This window comes from Sinocyclocheilus rhinocerous, unplaced genomic scaffold (genome assembly GCF_001515625.1).
Source record: "Sinocyclocheilus rhinocerous isolate Xijiao unplaced genomic scaffold, SAMN03320098_v1.1 scaffold3227, whole genome shotgun sequence".
NCBI classification, from domain to species: Eukaryota; Metazoa; Chordata; class Actinopteri; order Cypriniformes; family Cyprinidae; genus Sinocyclocheilus; species Sinocyclocheilus rhinocerous.
Window position 1 is genome coordinate 264,373 of NW_015656021.1, and position 19,885 is coordinate 284,257.

A 19,885-nucleotide genomic window follows, 5' to 3' on the forward strand; every position below is an offset into this window, starting at 1 on the left:
TTTTTTATCCATGCAGCAAATGCTTTAAAAAACAGCTTTAAAATTACTTTATTGCATTCTAGACGTTTTTATAGTAATTTTCACTATAAATTTTACGGTAGCTTGAATGTAAAACATTGTCATGAATTCGTTGTATTCCCGTTTGTAAAACAGCCAACAAATTAATTGTTGTAGGCTAACCCGGTCTCATGAACGTGCGTATAGCACGATTTTCTGCTTCTATTTGGCGTAATATTACTATGCAGAAATTGGCTTTCAGGTCAGTCTGAGCGCTCATGGTGCTCACAGTGCCGTACACCTGCAGGCGCCACTGACTCGGACGGTTGTCGTGGTAATAAACACCGTAAACAGCAACCGTTCGCGTGTCAGCGCTTAATGCGCCACTGACTCGGACGGTTGTCGTGGTAATAAACACCGTAAACAGCAACCGTTCACGTGTCAGCGCTTAATGCGCATATCCTATATGAAAAGCATTTTAGGGGGCCCTTGGCTTTTGGGGGCCCAAGGCGGTCGCCTACCTTTGCCTAATGGGTAAGTCCGCCCCTGAGTTCAGGCAAGATTAAAAAAAGGAGTAAATTCTATATTAGTGCTTAATATAATATTGTAGAAATTAAAGTTTGAACTTAGTATTTACTTGGAATTGTTTGTGATGTTCACGAGGATTCTTTAAGTAAATATCAAAGTGATGATCCTGTTTTTCCCATCATGCACTGGGGCATGAATAATTAGTAAGGTTACATTTTTTCATTGTGTGTCGTGTACCAAGTATGGAGGTCTCTGTGAAACTATTACTATATATTATCTGAAAAGGATCACAAGCTGTCTATTTGCTTGCTTGCATGCTTGTAAGTGAACCACATGCTTTAACAGCATGATTTGTCTCAGTGCTATATCGAGTACAGTTTACAAACCGTGACTGAGTGAAATGTGCTTGAGTATTGCAGAGTTAACATAAAATAATTAAGTAGAAATTACTCATCAAACTCTAGCTGGCCATGTTAAATTTACTTTTTTGTTGCTAATTTTACATAAATTAAGTAGACTTACTTAATTCTATACTTTACTATACATTTTATTGAAAAAAGTTTTTATTTTTTTATTTTATGTTTGTTTTTTCAGTGTATAAAAGGTTAAAGACATTTTTGAAAACAATACCGTTCTTGTCTCTGTGTGAACTACAAAAAAAGTTAAATTTTGAAAACTGACTTCATGCGTATTGTGTTCAGTCTATCAGAATATGTAATATCGCAGGCACGTAGTGTTTCTTCACAAACTGACATCGCCACCTACTGGCCTGGCATGAATAATACAGCCTTTTCAGTCGCTTTTGCAGTCGTAGTCGCCTTTGCAGTTTTAGTACATTCATTGTCATGTAAACACACCCTTGGTTTCTCACGGTACTAAATACCAATGAAATCTGTTCCACACAGAAATACGTCAGATTACATACGTGTGTGGCGAATGCTGCTTGATTGTGGATATTAAAGTGCAGCATAAGGCCAGTTTGCGTTCAGACATGGTCAAATATTTGCAGCTCAATCCGTGAGCATTTCTGCAGTCAGTATATACGTACATCGCAGGAGCTTTATTCCTAATTATCATTCCGTCCAGGCTTCCAGAAAAAGCCTGATAGGGTTCCAGCAGGGCGACTATCAGCTGAAATGATCCCGAACTCCAAACCGCCTCCGACTGTCACAGAAAATAAAAAGATCAGCACTTGACATCTTATTTGAATTAGAGGCTGATTCTCTCGCTGCAGGGAACAGCAGGAACTGTGGCGTTCCCACTCGATTTTCCACGCACTATCCTGGTGAAATGCACTTTTCTCATTACAGCAGGTTTATGACAGGAGTCCTCGATGGCGGTCGAGCGGCGTATCGCGGGTTCTCCAGCTAAACCGGCTCTGAACGCTGAGTTGCCACATCTGCTCCCCTTGTGTTTCATTGTAAAGCAGACACAATTAAGTATTTCTGGTGGTTGTGGTGGTATCACTTTTCTGTATTTGTGGTAAAACTGCTGCAGACATATTATTTCCTGGATGTCAGATTTTCAAATTTGTTGACTATGCGATTTTGTTTTATTCAATAGCTACTCTGCCATCTGTATTTGCTAAGTACCTTTTAGTATAGGGTCATTCAACGCATTTTTCATTCCAAGTTAACAGATATATAAGTCGTCAATTTGAAGTGCATTAGGCAGTGTAATAGTTACTATATGTAGTTGTAAATGTTGCTTAAAAGGACAGTTCATCCATAAATCATAGATTTTTTCAATATTACCTCATCATTTTGATAAATATTCATATTTTGAAAAATGCCTAAATTAAATCTGTTCATTGTATTCAGTAGACTTAAATTACTTGGTTCATATGGATTACGTTTATCATGTCTTTATGAGCATTTCGAAACTTAAAAATTTCAATGCAGGAGAAAAACTAGGAGAGAATATTCAAAAATCTCCACTTGTGTCAAAGATGAACAATTTGAGGGCGAGTAAAAGATGATAGAATTTTAATTTTTGGGTGAATATACCTTTAACTTCCTATTAACCAGTCACTGCCCTGTAATTTTTGGGTTAAAGTTAGATCTATGATGTAACACTGAATACAGAAAGCAAATATGTCATATCCACAGAAATCCGAGAAAGAGTTTTCTGTTCCTCTAAAGCCACACACATAATAAATGCAAGCTTGAGCAAAAGTAGACTTGTTCATTCAGTTTCAATGATAGGAAAAGTACAGCATAATGTTTGAGACAGATTGATTGAGATCAATCATTCCTCTAAGGGAAATACACATCCACTCAATGTGCTCCCATGACTTCATAAACGTGTGACACATTCCTCTACTATAATAAACAGACTCACACCGAACCTGCAGAATTGGAACAGGCATCATTGACAAAGTGATATACATCCCATCCCTGGTGTGTTCATTTATTTAATATTTAGGTTTTGTGCTAAATTTTTCAGCTACCAATAAGAGAATAGTACTCTCGGGTCCATTTAACACATTTTACCATGTTTGAAGTTTTTGTCCCATAAATTAGTGCAAGAAAATGCTGAAAAAAATTCACAAATTCCATCTGGTGCTGATAATAATATACAATGTAAAAATAGATTCTTAGGTCAAGTAAATAAAGCTGAAAATTAATATTTACTTACAAGTACTTGAGTAATTTTTCTATTATTATATACTTAGATTTTTTCTTTTTTTGTCAAACCGCCAAGCACCGGAGGTGAGATGGATTAAAAATTAAAATGAGTTCAAATTGGCCTTCTCTGAAAAAAAGTAGTTTTATGTGATGATCCTGTTTTTCCCAGCATGCACTGGGGCATGAATAATTAGTAAGGTTACCATTTTTCATTGTGTGTCGTGTACCAAGTATGGAGGTCTCTGTGAAACTATTACTATATATTATCTGAAAAGGATCACAAGCTGTCTATTTGCTTGCTTGCATGCTTGTAAGTGAACCACATGCTTTAACAGCATGATTTGTCTCAGTGCTATATCGAGTACAGTTTACAAACCGTGACTGAGTGAAATGTGCTTGAGTATTGCAGAGTTAACATAAAATAATTAAGTAGAAATTACTCATCAAACTCTAGCTGGCCATGTTAAATTTACTTTTTTGTTGCTAATTTTACATAAATTAAGTAGACTTACTTAATTCTATACTTTACTATACATTTTATTGAAAAAAGTTTTTATTTTTTTATTTTATGTTTGTTTTTTCAGTGTATAAAAGGTTAAAGACATTTTTGAAAACAATACCGTTCTTGTCTCTGTGTGAACTACAAAAAAAGTTAAATTTTGAAAACTGACTTCATGCGTATTGTGTTCAGTCTATCAGAATATGTAATATCGCAGGCACGTAGTGTTTCTTCACAAACTGACATCGCCACCTACTGGCCTGGCATGAATAATACAGCCTTTTCAGTCGCTTTTGCAGTCGTAGTCGCCTTTGCAGTTTTAGTACATTCATTGTCATGTAAACACACCCTTGGTTTCTCACGGTACTAAATACCAATGAAATCTGTTCCACACAGAAATACGTCAGATTACATACGTGTGTGGCGAATGCTGCTTGATTGTGGATATTAAAGTGCAGCATAAGGCCAGTTTGCGTTCAGACATGGTCAAATATTTGCAGCTCAATCCGTGAGCATTTCTGCAGTCAGTATATACGTACATCGCAGGAGCTTTATTCCTAATTATCATTCCGTCCAGGCTTCCAGAAAAAGCCTGATAGGGTTCCAGCAGGGCGACTATCAGTTGAAATGATCCCGAACTCCAAACCGCCTCCGACTGTCACAGAAAATAAAAAGATCAGCACTTGACATCTTATTTGAATTAGAGGCTGATTCTCTCGCTGCAGGGAACAGCAGGAACTGTGGCGTTCCCACTCGATTTTCCACGCACTATCCTGGTGAAATGCACTTTTTTCATTACAGCAGGTTTATGACTGGAGTCCTCGATGGCGGTCGAGCGGCGTATCGCGGGTTCTCCAGCTAAACCGGCTCTGAACGCTGAGTTGCCACATCTGCTCCCGCTATAATGGATTTGCTTGCCGTTAAGAGGCCGCGGGTCTCGGGGGAAACAGCAAAGAGCTTAACGCCGCTCACTTTCTGCTGCTCTGGTGATTTATTTTGATTAGGCTGATGAAGTCTTCGCTGTTGCCAGCCTGGAATAATCGACTCGGTGTGCCCGGAGGTCAAAGCGAACGGCGCAGGCTTTATTCAGGGCTGCAGCGCTCAGGTGAAAAGAGCTTCACGGGAATATTACCAAACACTGCACAACGTCATGTGACGCTTGAATCGATACGAACTGACTGCAGCTCCATGAGTGTGATGGAGTCAATTCAACATCAACACAAACCACAGACATCTATGGAAGCTTGTTTCCACCACAGAAGGAAATAAATAAAAAAATATATATATATACTAAATGTAATTGCAAAAGTTATAAAAAAAACCTTACAATTCTTTTTTTTTTTCAGAAAATAAAATAAATGAATAACATAATTCTGTAGAAAAAAAATTGCGAAATGTAGATTCAGAAAATTCAGAATAGCAATATGTAAACTCATAATTCTGAGAAACAGCCAAAATTGCAAGATGTAAAATCGTAATTCTGAATGTATAACTTCTGAGATGAAAACTCAGAATTTTGAGAAATAATAATCAGAAATGCAAGATGTAAAAATTGCAATTAAGAGTTTATTACACAATTACAAGAACTTGAAAAAATGTCAGAATTTAGAGGTTTTATTTGTGAGAAAAAAAGTCAGAAATGTGAGATAAAATGTTGCAGGTTTAAAAAAAATAAATAATAATTATTCCGTGGCAGAAACAGCATTGCTGTGTATAAACTCAGAATTCTGAGAAAAAAAATCAGAATTTTAAGACAAACTGGCAAACATATTTTTATTCCGTGGTGGAAACAAGCTTCCACAGAAATCAGATATTCCTTTAAACATATCATTGCTGCGTGATATTGGTGTTAAAATACTTTCTCGTATCCCAGGTCAAAGCTTTGTTCGGGGTTTATTACGTGTCAAACTCTGTCCACAGCTTTTGTGGCATAATGTTGATTAACACAGAAAATAATTCAGATTTTCCCCTCGGGCTTTTAAAAGAAGGAAAAAACAAACATTGTAAGTACAGCGAACAATACGCAAAATGTTAGACTTCAACATGCACATCTTAACTCGTCTCTGTCAGTTCACATCTAACTTTCAGCTTGTTGTCATGGCAGCGTAACTCCAGAAAACACGGTAACCTTCAAACGATAACTTCGTGAAAGGAAGTGACGTCACTGCAGTCGCATCAGGATCACATTAGCAGACCTTCAGCCACTTTACAGTGCAGCGAATTATAAATGGCGTTTTACTGAATAATTCATACTCACAGAAACACAAACTTCCCACATTATGTATGCCCTCTGGAAGGCATTGGATGTGACATAACTGCAGTTTTCTTTCTGCTAGACAACCTGAAGGAGAGCAGGAGAGTTCTAAACACAGAACAGATGCATTGTGGGATTTGAGCACATGCATGGCAGCGGTGAATCATTAACCTTCATTCCAGTTACTGCTGCCCAGCTTTCTCTCTCAAATCTCCATTTGTTCTCATAAGCACTCGTCTTTCATCAGATCATTCTCGCTCTGTTTTGCTCAGACGGTGTGAGTTTCTCTCTCGTGTGACATAAAACATCAGAAACCTCTGCAGGATTATCACGGAGGGCATTTACACTCACTTCATGCTGCTCGATGCACTGGATTCCTATCTGATTGGCTTTTACTCAATACATTTCCATTCGGCTTCACAAAACCAATATAAATGTGCTCCACTATTGCAGTGCAACATCCTGAAGATGGCTAAATGAATGAAATATGAACAATCATACAGCAGAATAGGAATGCAATCAACAAATCAGCTAAACAATTAAATTTTGAGCTCACCGTTTCATTTTGACATGCTTAGTACTTGAATAACCTGACAGAAAGCTAATATATATTTGGGAAAAAAAAAAAAATCAGTACTAGATGATGACTAGATACTGTAAGTACACATTACTAATCCTCAAGATGAAAAATCAATCAATCAATCCAACCATCCATGACTTTTGGCTTTTAAAAATATCAACCCTGTTACATTCAAAATGTTACAGGGTTGAAGGTCAGTGCAAAAATTATGAATAGCTTTAACTAACAAATACAACCACACCGCATTGTTTACAGGCAATATTTTTGTGCTTTGAACAATATTAGAAAATAAATGAATACCAACCGCTGTGATGTATTCCCATAACAGAGTTGAAGTATTCGTGGACTGATTCCCGCTGATGGTCGTCGGCTCACATGAGCGAAGGAAGGAAACGCGTGTGCATAACACTTACATTTTTTAATAGAATTCATTTATAACAAATGGAACTTGTGTCAGCAAAGTACAGAAGGACGGCTTCTCGTACAGATGTGTCTTTTCACCAATGTCATCTAAGTATGAAAATAAAAAGCACTCCATTCATTCAGAAAGAAAAAAAAATCAAATCAAATCAAATCAAAAACAGTTTACATTTACAACTAATCAGAGGTAATTTCATGATTCTTTTTTTAACAAGCCATTTTTTCTTTACAATTGAATTGAATTAATTTCAGTCTATGCATCCAGATGTGAGAGTAACAGGGAGCTTAGAAACACCACGTGTACGTTTGCGCTCGTGACGCTTCAGTCTTTCAACGGGGGAAGAAGTGACGCTTCGAAATCACCTGCTAAAGATGCTTTTTTTCCGCAACCGATTTGCTTTTCCTTTCTCTTATTTTTTTCTCTCTCTCTCTTATTACTTGGGTAGTCTCTTTTCTGTGTTATTTACATACACACCAAGTGAAGTCTGAAGGAGATTCGTACAGTCGGGTTCAAGTAAAATCCGTAATGGGTGCGGAATCAGTAGGGCAGTGCATAGAGATAAAGAGATACAAAGTGCAATTCTTCCTACTCGCCCCCACTGCAGTTGAACTCATGCATATCAAATAAGATCCAGAACAGGGAAAGAAAAGCCGACGTGGAGCACATCGAAGCGCTGAACACTAGGTGGCGCTGACAGTTACGCAACGGCTGCCTGTTGCTCGACATATGATGATGAAAACATCCGAAATCAACAACAGAAAGAGTCAAAACAATAAAACGCTTTCTCTATTTGAAACAAGAAAGGGGAAAAAAGCATCTGGAATGCACATCCACAAAGCCAGTGAGGTTCAAGTGTTGAATTGTAATATTCTAGCTGCGAAATTCGCACGATAAAATACTTAGTAGCTAATCGGCAAGAGCTTTGCAGGATTTTCAGGGTCTTTCATTTATTTTGGCATTTATTTGACACCATTTTCTGCCACCGATGACTGAAAACAACAGGGAATTTGACGCTAAAGCTTGGTCTTTAAAAGACGTAATTAATTCGTCTCGGTGCCGTTTGGGAACTCTAACGATTAACTATAAAAGAAATGACTTAACAGTATCGGGCCTGACGGTTATCGAACACTTTCTTTTTCGTACCCTTGTCGTTTTTTTTTTTCTCTGAGCCAAATTAAGGCCACAGAAAATTAAACAGTAATGATGGAATTACGTATTTGCATATATAATTTCATAGAATATAAATCCGTACGCGTGGGAAATCAATCGATAAATACTCGTACATGAACTACTTAAACTATACACGTCGTTAAATGAATATCGTAGAAAAGAACAGGCATAAATATAAGGCACTCTAAATGCAAAAGAATGAACACGTGGACATCTTCGTACCTGTGGCCTAACAGATGCATGACGATGACCTTTGACCCATGAGCTCGTGAACATGACGACGATCGCCCCGTCCTCGTTAAACCGACGCAAATCGAACCCTCCGGCCGTAAAACGTCTAGTTATTGCACAAGAAAAGATCGTCCGTCCTGCTGATGTGCATTCCAGCGGAAAACCCACCATCATTCCCATATATTATATCATCTATATATCTATATTTTGTGAATATACATTTCAAGGTTATATAAATAAAGAATTTATTAATATCTCTCTCTCTCTCTCTGCTCATAGAAGAACTGAGATATCTTCTAACCTTTATACTCTGCCCACCCCATGATTCAGCATGTGTGTTTCAAACAAAACGCCACAAACCACCAGCAAAACGATGAATGAAGGAGGGCACATGGGTGCGAACATCAGGACATACATGAACATACCCTAACCCTAACCCATACAAAGACATGAGAAAAAACGGTCAGTCTAGGCTGATTTCTGTCATAAAAGAGAGGAAAACATCACGAAATGTGAAACAAAAGCTGGTATGCGTTATCGGTGTGGTTGATTACGTGTCGTAGTTATTACTTCAGCTCTGTTCGTTTAGTCTTCTTCGATGATGGCGATGATGGCGATGATGATGATGGTGGTGGTCGTGATGAAGTCTCCTCTCTTCATCAGTGACGTATCTCCTCGTATTGATTGTGGAACAAAACAAATTCTCTTTACACTGTGTCTCGAGCTCCCCGTCTCACAGCGTCTGTGTTCGTTGACTCCTTTATGATTCATGAATCCTCGAAGCAGCGATTATTCCGCACTTCAGCAGTCTAGATTCACCTGTCTGAAATTATTATTATTATCATTATTACTATTTATTCATTCATTATTTACTTTTTGAAATCAGATCAGGGTGATTTTTCTTGGTCCACCTGGATATTTGTCTTTTTATTGTCGTTTGTAAGTATTTCTAGGTTTACGTTGCACATCCAACATATAATCGAAGAGTTTAAGTTCTTTTCACAAGCAGGTATTTATGGCTCAGAAGAATTAAATGACCGCTGGATGTCCGATGGCCGATCCGTCTCCCTGACAGCGGGACGAAGATCCTATGTTGCATAGTGGTCGAAGCTCCCGAGATACTCCAACCCAGCTCTGTAACAAAACTGGTACTGATCCTGAGAGACAGAGACAGAGAGACGGGTCAGATCTGTGCCAAACATTCAGTCGGATCAGATGTGTGTGTTAATTTATCTTAAACCTGCACAACTACTCATCTAGACGTTTCAATGGGGATTTAATACAAACTTTAATATATGTAGGACATTATTCAGAAAGGTAACAGGGTTGATGGTAACAGAATGGAAAGTTTTATAGTTTAGTTTGACAGTTCATTACAAAGATTATTAATTGCTGATATTTCTACATATATAACTTTTTAAATTATGAACTATTTACTATATAAAATCATGGTAACAGGGTTGACTTTTGAAGATCATCTTTTCAAAAGAACGCAAAAGAAAAACTGATTGTGCATTTGTAATGTACTTCAAATCTTAAAAGTATATTTAAACAAATAAAAAATTGTGCCTGCAGATAATATAATATTACTGAAATAAAATGTCACTTAAAAGGGACATCAGATTAAATTTTCACTTTTTTATTTTTATTCATTTATTTTTTGCATTTAGGTGTCTGGTGTGTCTGCCAGCTCAAAAAAGAAAAGAAAACACGCAGCCAGTTCGTTTTGGGCTGTCTGAGTCTGAGACTGTGTCATCCAGCGAGCTGTTTCAATCTGTTTCTACATAGATAGCTAGCTATTTGAATCGGAACACCTCCAAGCCGTATATTCACGTGTCTTGTGTCAACGCCCCACAGAAGAGAGGGGGTGGGGTCAGCAGCAGCTCATTATCATTTAAAGAGACATACACCAAACAGCTCGCTGTGAACAGAGCTGTTCTTGACAAAGTAAAAAGGGTGTTGTTTTACACCATTATTGAGGAATTTTAACCAAAGTATGTTACAGACATTTCACGAAGACCCTGAAGTATCATTCCAACTAGTGGAAACTGGGCATCCGATGTTCCCTTTAAGTGACTTAAAGAGAGACACATTCATGACTGTTTCTAAAGTACACTTTTAAAAAATGACCTTTGTAATAATGTCAAATTAAAGTTTTACTTTAAAGTTCATTTTAAATCATTATGTTTTAATAATCGTTTGTGGTGTTTTAAAGAAGTACACTTATTTTGATGTGTTGACTAGCATACTAAAGCACATGAAAAACTCTAGTGTGTTATTCAATTTCAAGTTAATATATTTTAAATGCACTAAATTTAAACTTCATAATTACATATATATATATATATATATATATGTACACATGCCATTCATGTAGGGCTGGGTGATAAAACAATAACGATAATTATCGCAATATAATTTTCCTCGATAAAATGATAACAGAAGTTTGATAAATGTTCGATATAATGTTTATGCGCTAAAAGCGGAAGGAAACAGCGCTTCTGGAAGGGAAATGGAATATAATTACAGTATTTTTGGATTAAGCCGTAGCATTTGTGCATTTATACTAAATGTATTTAGACTGCTGTTTTTCATACAAATACCTAGAAACCATAGTTACATTGTTACCATGGTATTGAGGCACTGTATGTGTAGTTTTAACTGTGGTTATCATGATCTAAATGCACACTACTATGGAAGACCAAAGGTTCATTTCAATAAAACTCAGTCACAATAATTAAATTTCACCATATAAAAATGAGGTTATTACAATGTTTACAGATGTTCCTGTTTTTGATAATAAACATAAATATGAATCTGCATCCAAACTCAAGCTACTGTCAAATGTGCATTTAAAAGAGACAAAAAAAATGTAATATTAATATTGCAGCCTGCACTGCAAACTGTGTTGAAGATACTCGTCACACAAACCTGTTTCATGATTTGAAACAATATCACTCATTAGAACATGCAGAAACTAAGAAATTTATTTTTCTATTAAGATCTTTATTTTGTTAAGGAAAAATGACTGGAAAAGTGTAAAGAATTTTTGAAGAAGTGTTTGTCATGTTCTGAACATAAAGAGAAGTTTAAAACCACCGTTAATGGTCTGGTTTGTACAACCTTCCTACTTAAGTGGGGCAAAAACACTGTAAAGTTCAGCTAATTGCATTTGATGTAAATGTAAACTACAATACATATTCGTTTAATTGTAATTAACATGCTGACACAACTAAGTGTCTGAAAACATTACATTCAGTTCACGCTTAAATATATTATTAAAACTAAATAAACAAATAATACACTAAAGAGTACTTATTTTCCACAAAGCGAAAAAGATGAGCTTGTCCTAGGAGAACTTACATCTTAAAAAAATGATTATGTTGAAGTTTTTTTGTTTGGTTTTAAATTTATAATTATAGTACATAATTTAATATGGGACACATATGATGGTAACAGGGTTGATGCATGACTTCATTTTCTTTTCTTTTTTCACATAATGCATCGTTAACTACAATCTAAAAAAAATTTAGATAATAAAGACAAAATGGTAAATTATATGGTCATATATTTAGTTATATAATAAATATGCTGATATAACAGGAAGCTGGGAGAAGAGAAAATGTGTGAGAAAAATCCATCCATTTATCCATTGGGAAGTGTATATGACAGGTGGTAAAAATTAACAATTCCAATGACATTATTATCATTATTATTACATGTCAATGCAAAATCTTGAAGACAATTTGGAATAACGTGCACTGATGAATCGCTCACAACAGGAGCAGCAACATCAGTTCAGAAAGCAAACGCAGTGTATTCCATGATGATAATCTAGTTTCCTAAATGAAGCCGCATGAATTTAGGCAGAAAGAAGCCATGACGTTTGAAACACAATCTCTTGTAACTTGACATCCTCTGAACGGCTTTATGGGTTTCTCTGTGAATTCACGGATGCGCGGCTCCTCTCGTCTCCATAGCAACACATCAACCCGGCTCTAATGCCGCGCTTTTGCGTCGCGTGTCTGCGAGGTGAAAAGCAGGGATTGTGTTGCGCCGAGCGTGAGATTCGAGCCTCATCACCTCGCTGTCCGCATTGATCGCAGAAAATAATTTCCCCCATTGACGCTGGGAAAGGCCATTGTGCGGGTTAGCTGTGAAATTGCTTATCTGAACCAATTTGCATGGCTAACCAGAAGGGTTTGTCGTTATAAATGAGAACGAGCGTTTGCGGGCCGAACAAAGCCGAGCGTCCGTTCGTTCCGTCACAAACTCTTCAGACTAAAATCATAGAGGACATCTGAAAGTCCAATCACTAACCTGACCTGGGGTGCGTTTCCCGTACAACGACGTAACTCACTGATTAACCACCATAGTACGATGCATTGTTGTGGAAACTAACTAGCCAGTCACGACTGTTTCACGAACACGGTCGCATAGCCGTCGTTTGAACCACATTAGTTCAACAATTTAGGGCCGTCGTTAATGACGTCATGAGCATGAGATGGAGTAATAACGTCAGCTAATTAATTGATTCGAGATCTCTGAGATGCTGCTGTACTGAACATGGCACCTGATGACTAATTTACTATATTTTGTTCCCCGTCATTTTGCTTTATTTGATGTTAGATTCATCGCGGGTTTCGTCTTACGTCATACTCCGAGGTTCCCTCGGCGCTAACTGAGGACGCGCTAAAATATATATATCGATTACAATATATTTAAATAGAATGGAAAATATAGATTGTACTGCATGTTAGCTTGCTTATTGTGCCCAAAAGCATAATTTATTTAAGTCCACATATCTTACTAACAAGAAACTATGCTTCTAACCACAGGTGGAGAGCTGTAGTTCCTACCACGCAAGTTTGCGACGCTGTTTGCGAATGTTCGTTTGAACTATGTTTTCGGGAAACACCAAATCGTTGAACTATGTTGGTAACGATGGAACTTGCGACCATAGTTGGCTAACGATGCTTTTGGGAAATGCACCCCTGGATGTTATTCGCTGTAATGTGCTGTTTTAATTTGTGTTTTACATCCTGACTGAAGTGAAGAAGTGAGAACGGTTACGTACTTCAGTCTGGACCATCGCCGGCCGCTGTGTTCTCAACATCTTGACCGTCTGGAAGATGTCCACCACTCCTTCATAGCGCATGCGCTCCAGAACGATGCTGAGCGTGATGAAGACGCCCGTCCTGCCCACGCCAGCACTGCGGATCAATCACAACACAACCCGTCAGCTGGAGCTCTGATATTCCAAACCATAACATGTGATCAGAGTTGACTGAGTCTAACCTGGATTTAAAGAGACTTATTTATAATATTTTGCTAATTGCAGGCGAAACCATTGTTATTTTAAGCACTGGTCAATTTTGCTTCCATATCACGTCTTCTATCAGCATTAGAGGAAAGAAAACATCCAACATTTTTTTTTGCACTTTATTTATTTGCGTCTGTACAGTAGATTTCAATTCAAATCCATATCTTTAAAGAGTTTTTTCTCCAGTTCAGCAGCACTTACACACACCGAAACTTAGAGCTTTATTCCCGTCTATATTCTGAAGGTTTTTACTGAGAGGTTTGTTCATATATCATTCACACTGATTTATACGACATTTTAATTCCTAAAAACATTAACTTATTAACTGACATCAACAAAAATGAATAACTGCTGTAGAAATATATTGCTCATTAGTGCTAGCTAATTCATTAACTAATGAGGGAAGTTAGCTATAAACTTATAGTAAAGTGTTACCAATATTTTTTGTTCATTAATTCTATCTTGAGTAACAGTGTTGAGTGGCTGAGCTTAATAAATACAATCAACACTGTTTTGTGTAAACATTGTGAAAAAGGGAATTAAATCATGTATTCGTCTTCCTGTCAGAACAAATGATCAAACGATGTCACTTCCTGTGGGTGTAACAATTTCAAGTAAAGTAATTTTTGTAATGGCGGAAAATCAAGTGGTAACAGGGTTGAGGGTTATTCATTTATTTATTTATTTTTACTGCGATGAACTGAATGTCAACTGTGACGTCGTGTGCTTGTAATTGTTTGACCCAGGATGAGAATAAAAGAGCTGCGGCTGATCTCTGACGCGTTACACGAATCCATTACATTCACATTTACGTGCGAGAGACAGACGCCGCGCTTGTCAAACCGATGACGAGTACATGACGCATCCTGAACGAGTCTGAGAAGCTCAAGAAACAACAATAATTAAGAAACGTCATGTTGATACTGAGTATCCAACGAGATATATTACTGTTCAAAAGTCTGGGGTCAGAAAGATTTCATTCATTTGAAAGAAATCAATATTTTTTTTATTCTGCATTATTTATGCATTAAAGAGAAAGGGAAGGAAAAGGATCACATATATATGGTGATATATGGTATTTACATGGTATCAGCACAGTAGTTTTGGGTGTTTTTCTGTTTTGAGCTCCAGCTGCCCACGGCTCAGAAGCGTGTCGTTTCACCTGAGCGTGTGAATGAGTGACTCCAGACACTAAATCCTCTGATGTGGGCGGCTGAAAAGCTCCTGACGAGAAGCTCAGAGAGTTCGCATTTCTTTAGTGATTTTGTATATCCCAGATAAGCAACATGAGAGAGAGAGAGACAGATATAAAACGGCAGGAATGCGTGAGTGTTTATCAGAATAAATGCTGTGATGGAATTAGAGTCCTGTGAGCTTTACTCAGACTGAATATGCATTATAATACACAAATCACAGAGCAGAGGATGGGCCGAGGGTCTGGTGTCTCACCCGTGCGTCCGTCACTTTAAACTCTCGCAGGATGTACTGCGGCATGTTGTATTCAGCCATTGGATCCACCACAAAGTACTGATATCTGGCTGAACGCTCTGCTGGCCAGTACTGATGGCACTTTTCCTGATGGACAGACACAATACATCAGTCATGCAAAAGCCAAAATACAACCAGAATGCAAAAAGCATCAGCACAAATACCAGCACTGAGAGGAATAATCGTTAACACTGGGGTTTCAGCAAAGAGAAAAATGAATAAAATGAGCACCAAATCTATTTGAAAGAAAATCACGTTGCTGTTTTCTCAACAGTGGCACATGAGATCATGAAGTTTGAGGAAATGTCTTGGTGTTCTTTCAAAATCTGGATATTACATTCAGTCACAGCCGAAAAAGTATCAGCCTAAAAGTGCAAAATTATCCTGGAGTCATCGAATTGAATGCAAATTAAACCAACCACCATGGATGACTTTGAAAAATTCATGTTTACAGACCGTTCAAAACGGTAAACAAATTTGAGGTTAAAATGAAAAAAAAAAAAAAAAGTGACCATTTTGAATTTGGACTCTACGGAGTTAATATGTAAATATTCTTAATAAAAAGTGTACATTTACTTCTACACTGTAAAAAAGACAAAAAGAGAAGTTGTAAATCAAATCTGAAAAGATTATTGGAGCACATTTTATAAGAAAATACTATTTTTGTCATCCTACTACAAAATTTCATATTTAATTCAAATGCAATTTCTGATTGAAATGCGTTTCTATACCATTTTTCAGAGTACTTTCTTCAGCAATAAATAAACAAATAAAAAGGATATAAAAATGCATAATCTACCACAGAACACCACTGTTAAGACCTTTTTTTTATCTCAAATCTTTTTATCTAAAATTACGTTTTTTTTTTTTTTTTTTTTTTTAAAGTTTTACTCACCTTCACGGTCACAAACGCACACAGACGGACAGATCCGGGCTCTTCTGCTCACCTGTATCCGTCGATGAAGCTGGCGTTGATGTAGTCGGAGCCCTCGACTCCTCTGATTGGCTGCAGACAGACGCGCGTGGACTCGTAAGGCATGATGTTAACCAGTCTGTTCTTGAATTTGTTGCAGGGCAGATTGGCACTGATGAACCGTGAGGTTTGAGCTTTTGTGTTCGCTAACCGCTGCAAGAAACAAAAATCATAAACAGCTTTAAAAAAAACAAAAAAAACAATGGGAAAAGTTTGTCTAGACATGTTGACTTGAAAACAGGAGTTATTGAAAGTTTGAAGGCCTTGTGAATATTTGGACAGACATTCAGTCAGAAAGAAAGAAAGACAGAAAGGCAGAAAGATAGACAGACAGAAGGACAGATATAGAAATATACAGACAGACAGACAAACTGATAACTAGTCAGATAGACAGACAGATGGTCAGATAGATAGTCTGACAAAAAACAGACAGACAGACAGATATATATATATATATATATATATATATAGATAGATAGATAGATAGACAGATAGATAGATAGATGTTAAAGACTGTGGTATCAAATGTTCACACGTTATAATTTGTTACAGTTTAATATTTCTAAGATGTTATAATATTCAATTATATTACTGTGATGTTCACTTAATTATTATTGTTATTATGTTATTATTTTTATCTTTTTGTACATGTATACTAAGCTTTGGCAATATTGTATCATTTCCAGTCATGCCAATAAAGCAATTTTGAATTGATAGATAGATAGATAGATAGATAGATGTTAAACCAGAATAAACACAGTGTTTCACTGGGGTGGATGTTTAATGTCTTTAACCGTCTTGAACTTGGTCATGAAAACAAGAGAGCAAAGCAAATGTGGTTTATGTTGAAACAAGCGAGCGCAGTAATGGTTAGCGTTAGCGTGAGAACGGCACAGGGGTCTCTGGGTTCCTGCAGGAGAAACCACAGGCCCCACACTGTCTCTGCGGCCGAGTAAAGAGAGCCTGCGGTGGGCCTGAGACGGGCCAGACACCGGCAGCCAAGCCTCACCAGCGGGGTCGACTGCAGGGCCGGGGCCCCACTCGCCGAGATCTCATGATGTGGCATGACATTCGATCACCTTCTTACTCTCGGTAAACAGATTTCTGCTTGACAAACGGCAGGCCGAGTAAAACGCGGCGGGGTGGAATAACAGAAGAGAGACGAGCAGCTTCCTGAGGCCAAGCCGGCGGTTCTGCTGCCGTCATTCCAGAGCAAACGTGACATGATCGAGGCGCTTCGAGGCCCCTTCTGTTCAGATGGAGTCTGATCAAGAGTTCCCATAATCAGACGAGTCAGCGGATGGGACACTAGACAGATAAACTAAACTAGATAAAACACTGCACCATTCGAACAACCTCTCTTTGTTAGTAGTGATTGGAAGGGCGACTCTTTTTCTGAGAATTCACCTGTGCTGCATGTCTTTGGATTGTTGGGAAATCCGAATCCTTGTCCAAGTACTAACCAAGCCAAACCCTGCTAAGCTTCCACGATCAGACGTATCAATAAATATAAGGTCAAGGTTTGGTCAAGTAGCGATTTAGTAGGGTTAGGGTTCTTGGGTCTCTTCACTTAGACTCATGAATCAGCTAGCTGGTTTCTTTGGTTTTGGAATTACGGTGACAAACAGACGTCAACAAACCCGACTCCCGCTAACATCCGTCTTACCTTAAACTCCAGCTCCATCCCGGTGACGTTCTCTCCGGACTCGATCTGCGTGAGTTTCTGGATGTATGCGTACAGGTTCCTGGCGGGAACCTCGGTGGTGCCGCAGGTGACGGCCTCCTGGAGCGCGTCGTGAATGAAGACATACTGGTCTTCCGTCTGGACCATGTAGTTCCTCTGTGCACGCATGAGCGTCACGTGACCGTAGATGTCCACCGTCTTCTCGTGTTTGATTCGCTCCAGCATGGCGTCGATGACGATGAAGCAGCCGGTCCGACCCACGCCGGCACTGTTAGGCACAACAGACAACAGAAACGAGGGCAAAGGTTTGGTGAAGTTTGTGTTCAGGCACTTTGATACATTTTTGTTTCTTACACGCATTCAATCTGTGAAATCAATGGGACTCTCTTTGCATTTCTGTCTTGAACGCGGAACAGTCAAACAGTATTCAATGGCAGAGATTCTGGAGTGGATGAACGTGGCGTACACCTGTGCTCGCTATCAGAGGAAAACAACCCCTCCATTTAGCCTCTCACCCTCTCTAACCTCCATCTACAGACTCTAAAAGCCTCCATCTACTTTCCTCTTTCCATCACTTTGAAGAGGCCAAAACTTCTTGAAGTGCAGCCGTTGACGTCAACCACAGGCACTTCTCCATGAAACACCTGAGATCAGAGCCCTTCATTACGACCAGAGCTCCACAAACGCTCACATTAGCGCTCTTCCTGCACGAAGACGTGAGCGAGAGAGAATTCTTAATCAACGACGCTCTTGAGTCAATGAACACCAGCTCTCCCGCACACAGAACTTCCACTAACACACATTTAAAGTCTCCAAAACCCATTTTGAGGAGAACCTGGCATGTAGACCATTCACAAAGTCAGACAGCAAAATAATTCCACTCTTTTAGGCCGAACTAAGTTCCTAATGAGTCTGAAGATCTTGATTAGCTGGTCCAGGTGTGTTTGATTCGGGTTGGAGCTAAAGTCTCCTGGACTGTGGCCCTCCAGGAAGCAACCTCACATGTATCATTCACAGATAAGACAATCCCAGAATGCACTGCAGCAAGCATGAATCCATCCACTCACATTTACAAACAATTGAGTGTCTCCGATTCACCTGTGCTGCATATTTTGTGTTTGAGTTGCGGTGGAAACCAAAGCCTCATCCAAGAACTAACCAAGACAAGCCTTGCTTAGCTTCCACCATCAGTATAGTTCAATCTAATTAAAAGGGACTGTTTTACTAAATACTTGTGTTGCACATTGTTCATCAGCTGAATATAATTTTAAAAGTGTGATTTCTAGACTGGGAAATGTCATGGAAGTGAATACAATCTAATATCTTTAGATTTTAGGCATTTTTAATTATATTATTATTAGTAGTAGTAATAGTAGTAGTATTTAAATATTATTATTATTATTTATAGTTTTCTTAAATTGGGGTCTTTTTGTATAAATGCTGTCCTTTAAACTATTTGAACTGAATGACTGAATTGTTTTCAGGACAAGAGCATTTTTCATCAACTTCAGAGCAAGTTGTCACATTTTTACTGTGGAATGTTTTCACATGTGCTTGAATTATAACGTATTAATTACCATTTTTATTTGCTAAAACAATGGTTTGGTATGATTTTTGTACATAACCGTTTACTCTTTTTTTCCTTTAATTGTTTGGTGTTTCAAGATGGGATGTTGTCACAATAGGTCAACGTGTTAAATGGACAATATTTTGAGGGGGCAATAATAGTGGAAAAGTTTGGAGATGTTGTAGCCAAGAAAAAAACTGCCTACAGTACTTTCATAAAATAAACCACTGCTACTAGCAAGGCTTCATTTCCTTTATGTAAAATCAGTGTCTTTGTTTTGATTTTAGAGGTGAAATATGATGAGGACGTGTTCTTGACAAGTTTCATGAGAAATACTTCTGAAATCACTGCCACTCAAGAACCCTCCGTCTGTCCGTCCAGTGACCTCTCTGACATTCAATCATGCGCTTGGATGGACTTTCTCTTTTGTTGCGATAACGGCTGACTGCATGCACCTGGCCGGCGACCCGCGGGTTACAGGTGACAGCGGTAAACGCCCTCTTTACAGCCTCACACACACACACTCACACACACACACACACA

The 19,885-nt window shown here is 38.2% G+C and overlaps 1 protein-coding gene across 7 annotated transcripts in view; it reads right to left on the minus strand.

The window, feature by feature from the left end:
• Positions 1-4,460: 4,460 nt before the first annotated feature.
• Positions 4,461-19,885, minus strand: part of LOC107719251 (receptor-type tyrosine-protein phosphatase delta-like) — a 35,344-nt gene continuing 19,919 nt past the window's right edge. For all 7 annotated transcript variants that reach the window (XM_016526633.1, XM_016526630.1, XM_016526632.1 and 4 more), the window contains 3 exons: positions 17,758-18,043; positions 16,044-16,244; positions 4,461-4,471 (listed from right to left, as the gene is read on the minus strand). In XM_016526633.1, the coding sequence (XP_016382119.1) occupies positions 16,062-16,244; positions 17,758-18,043 (469 nt within the window). In that variant the 3' untranslated portion in view covers positions 4,461-4,471; positions 16,044-16,061. The remainder of the gene's footprint in view (positions 4,472-16,043; positions 16,245-17,757; positions 18,044-19,885) is intronic.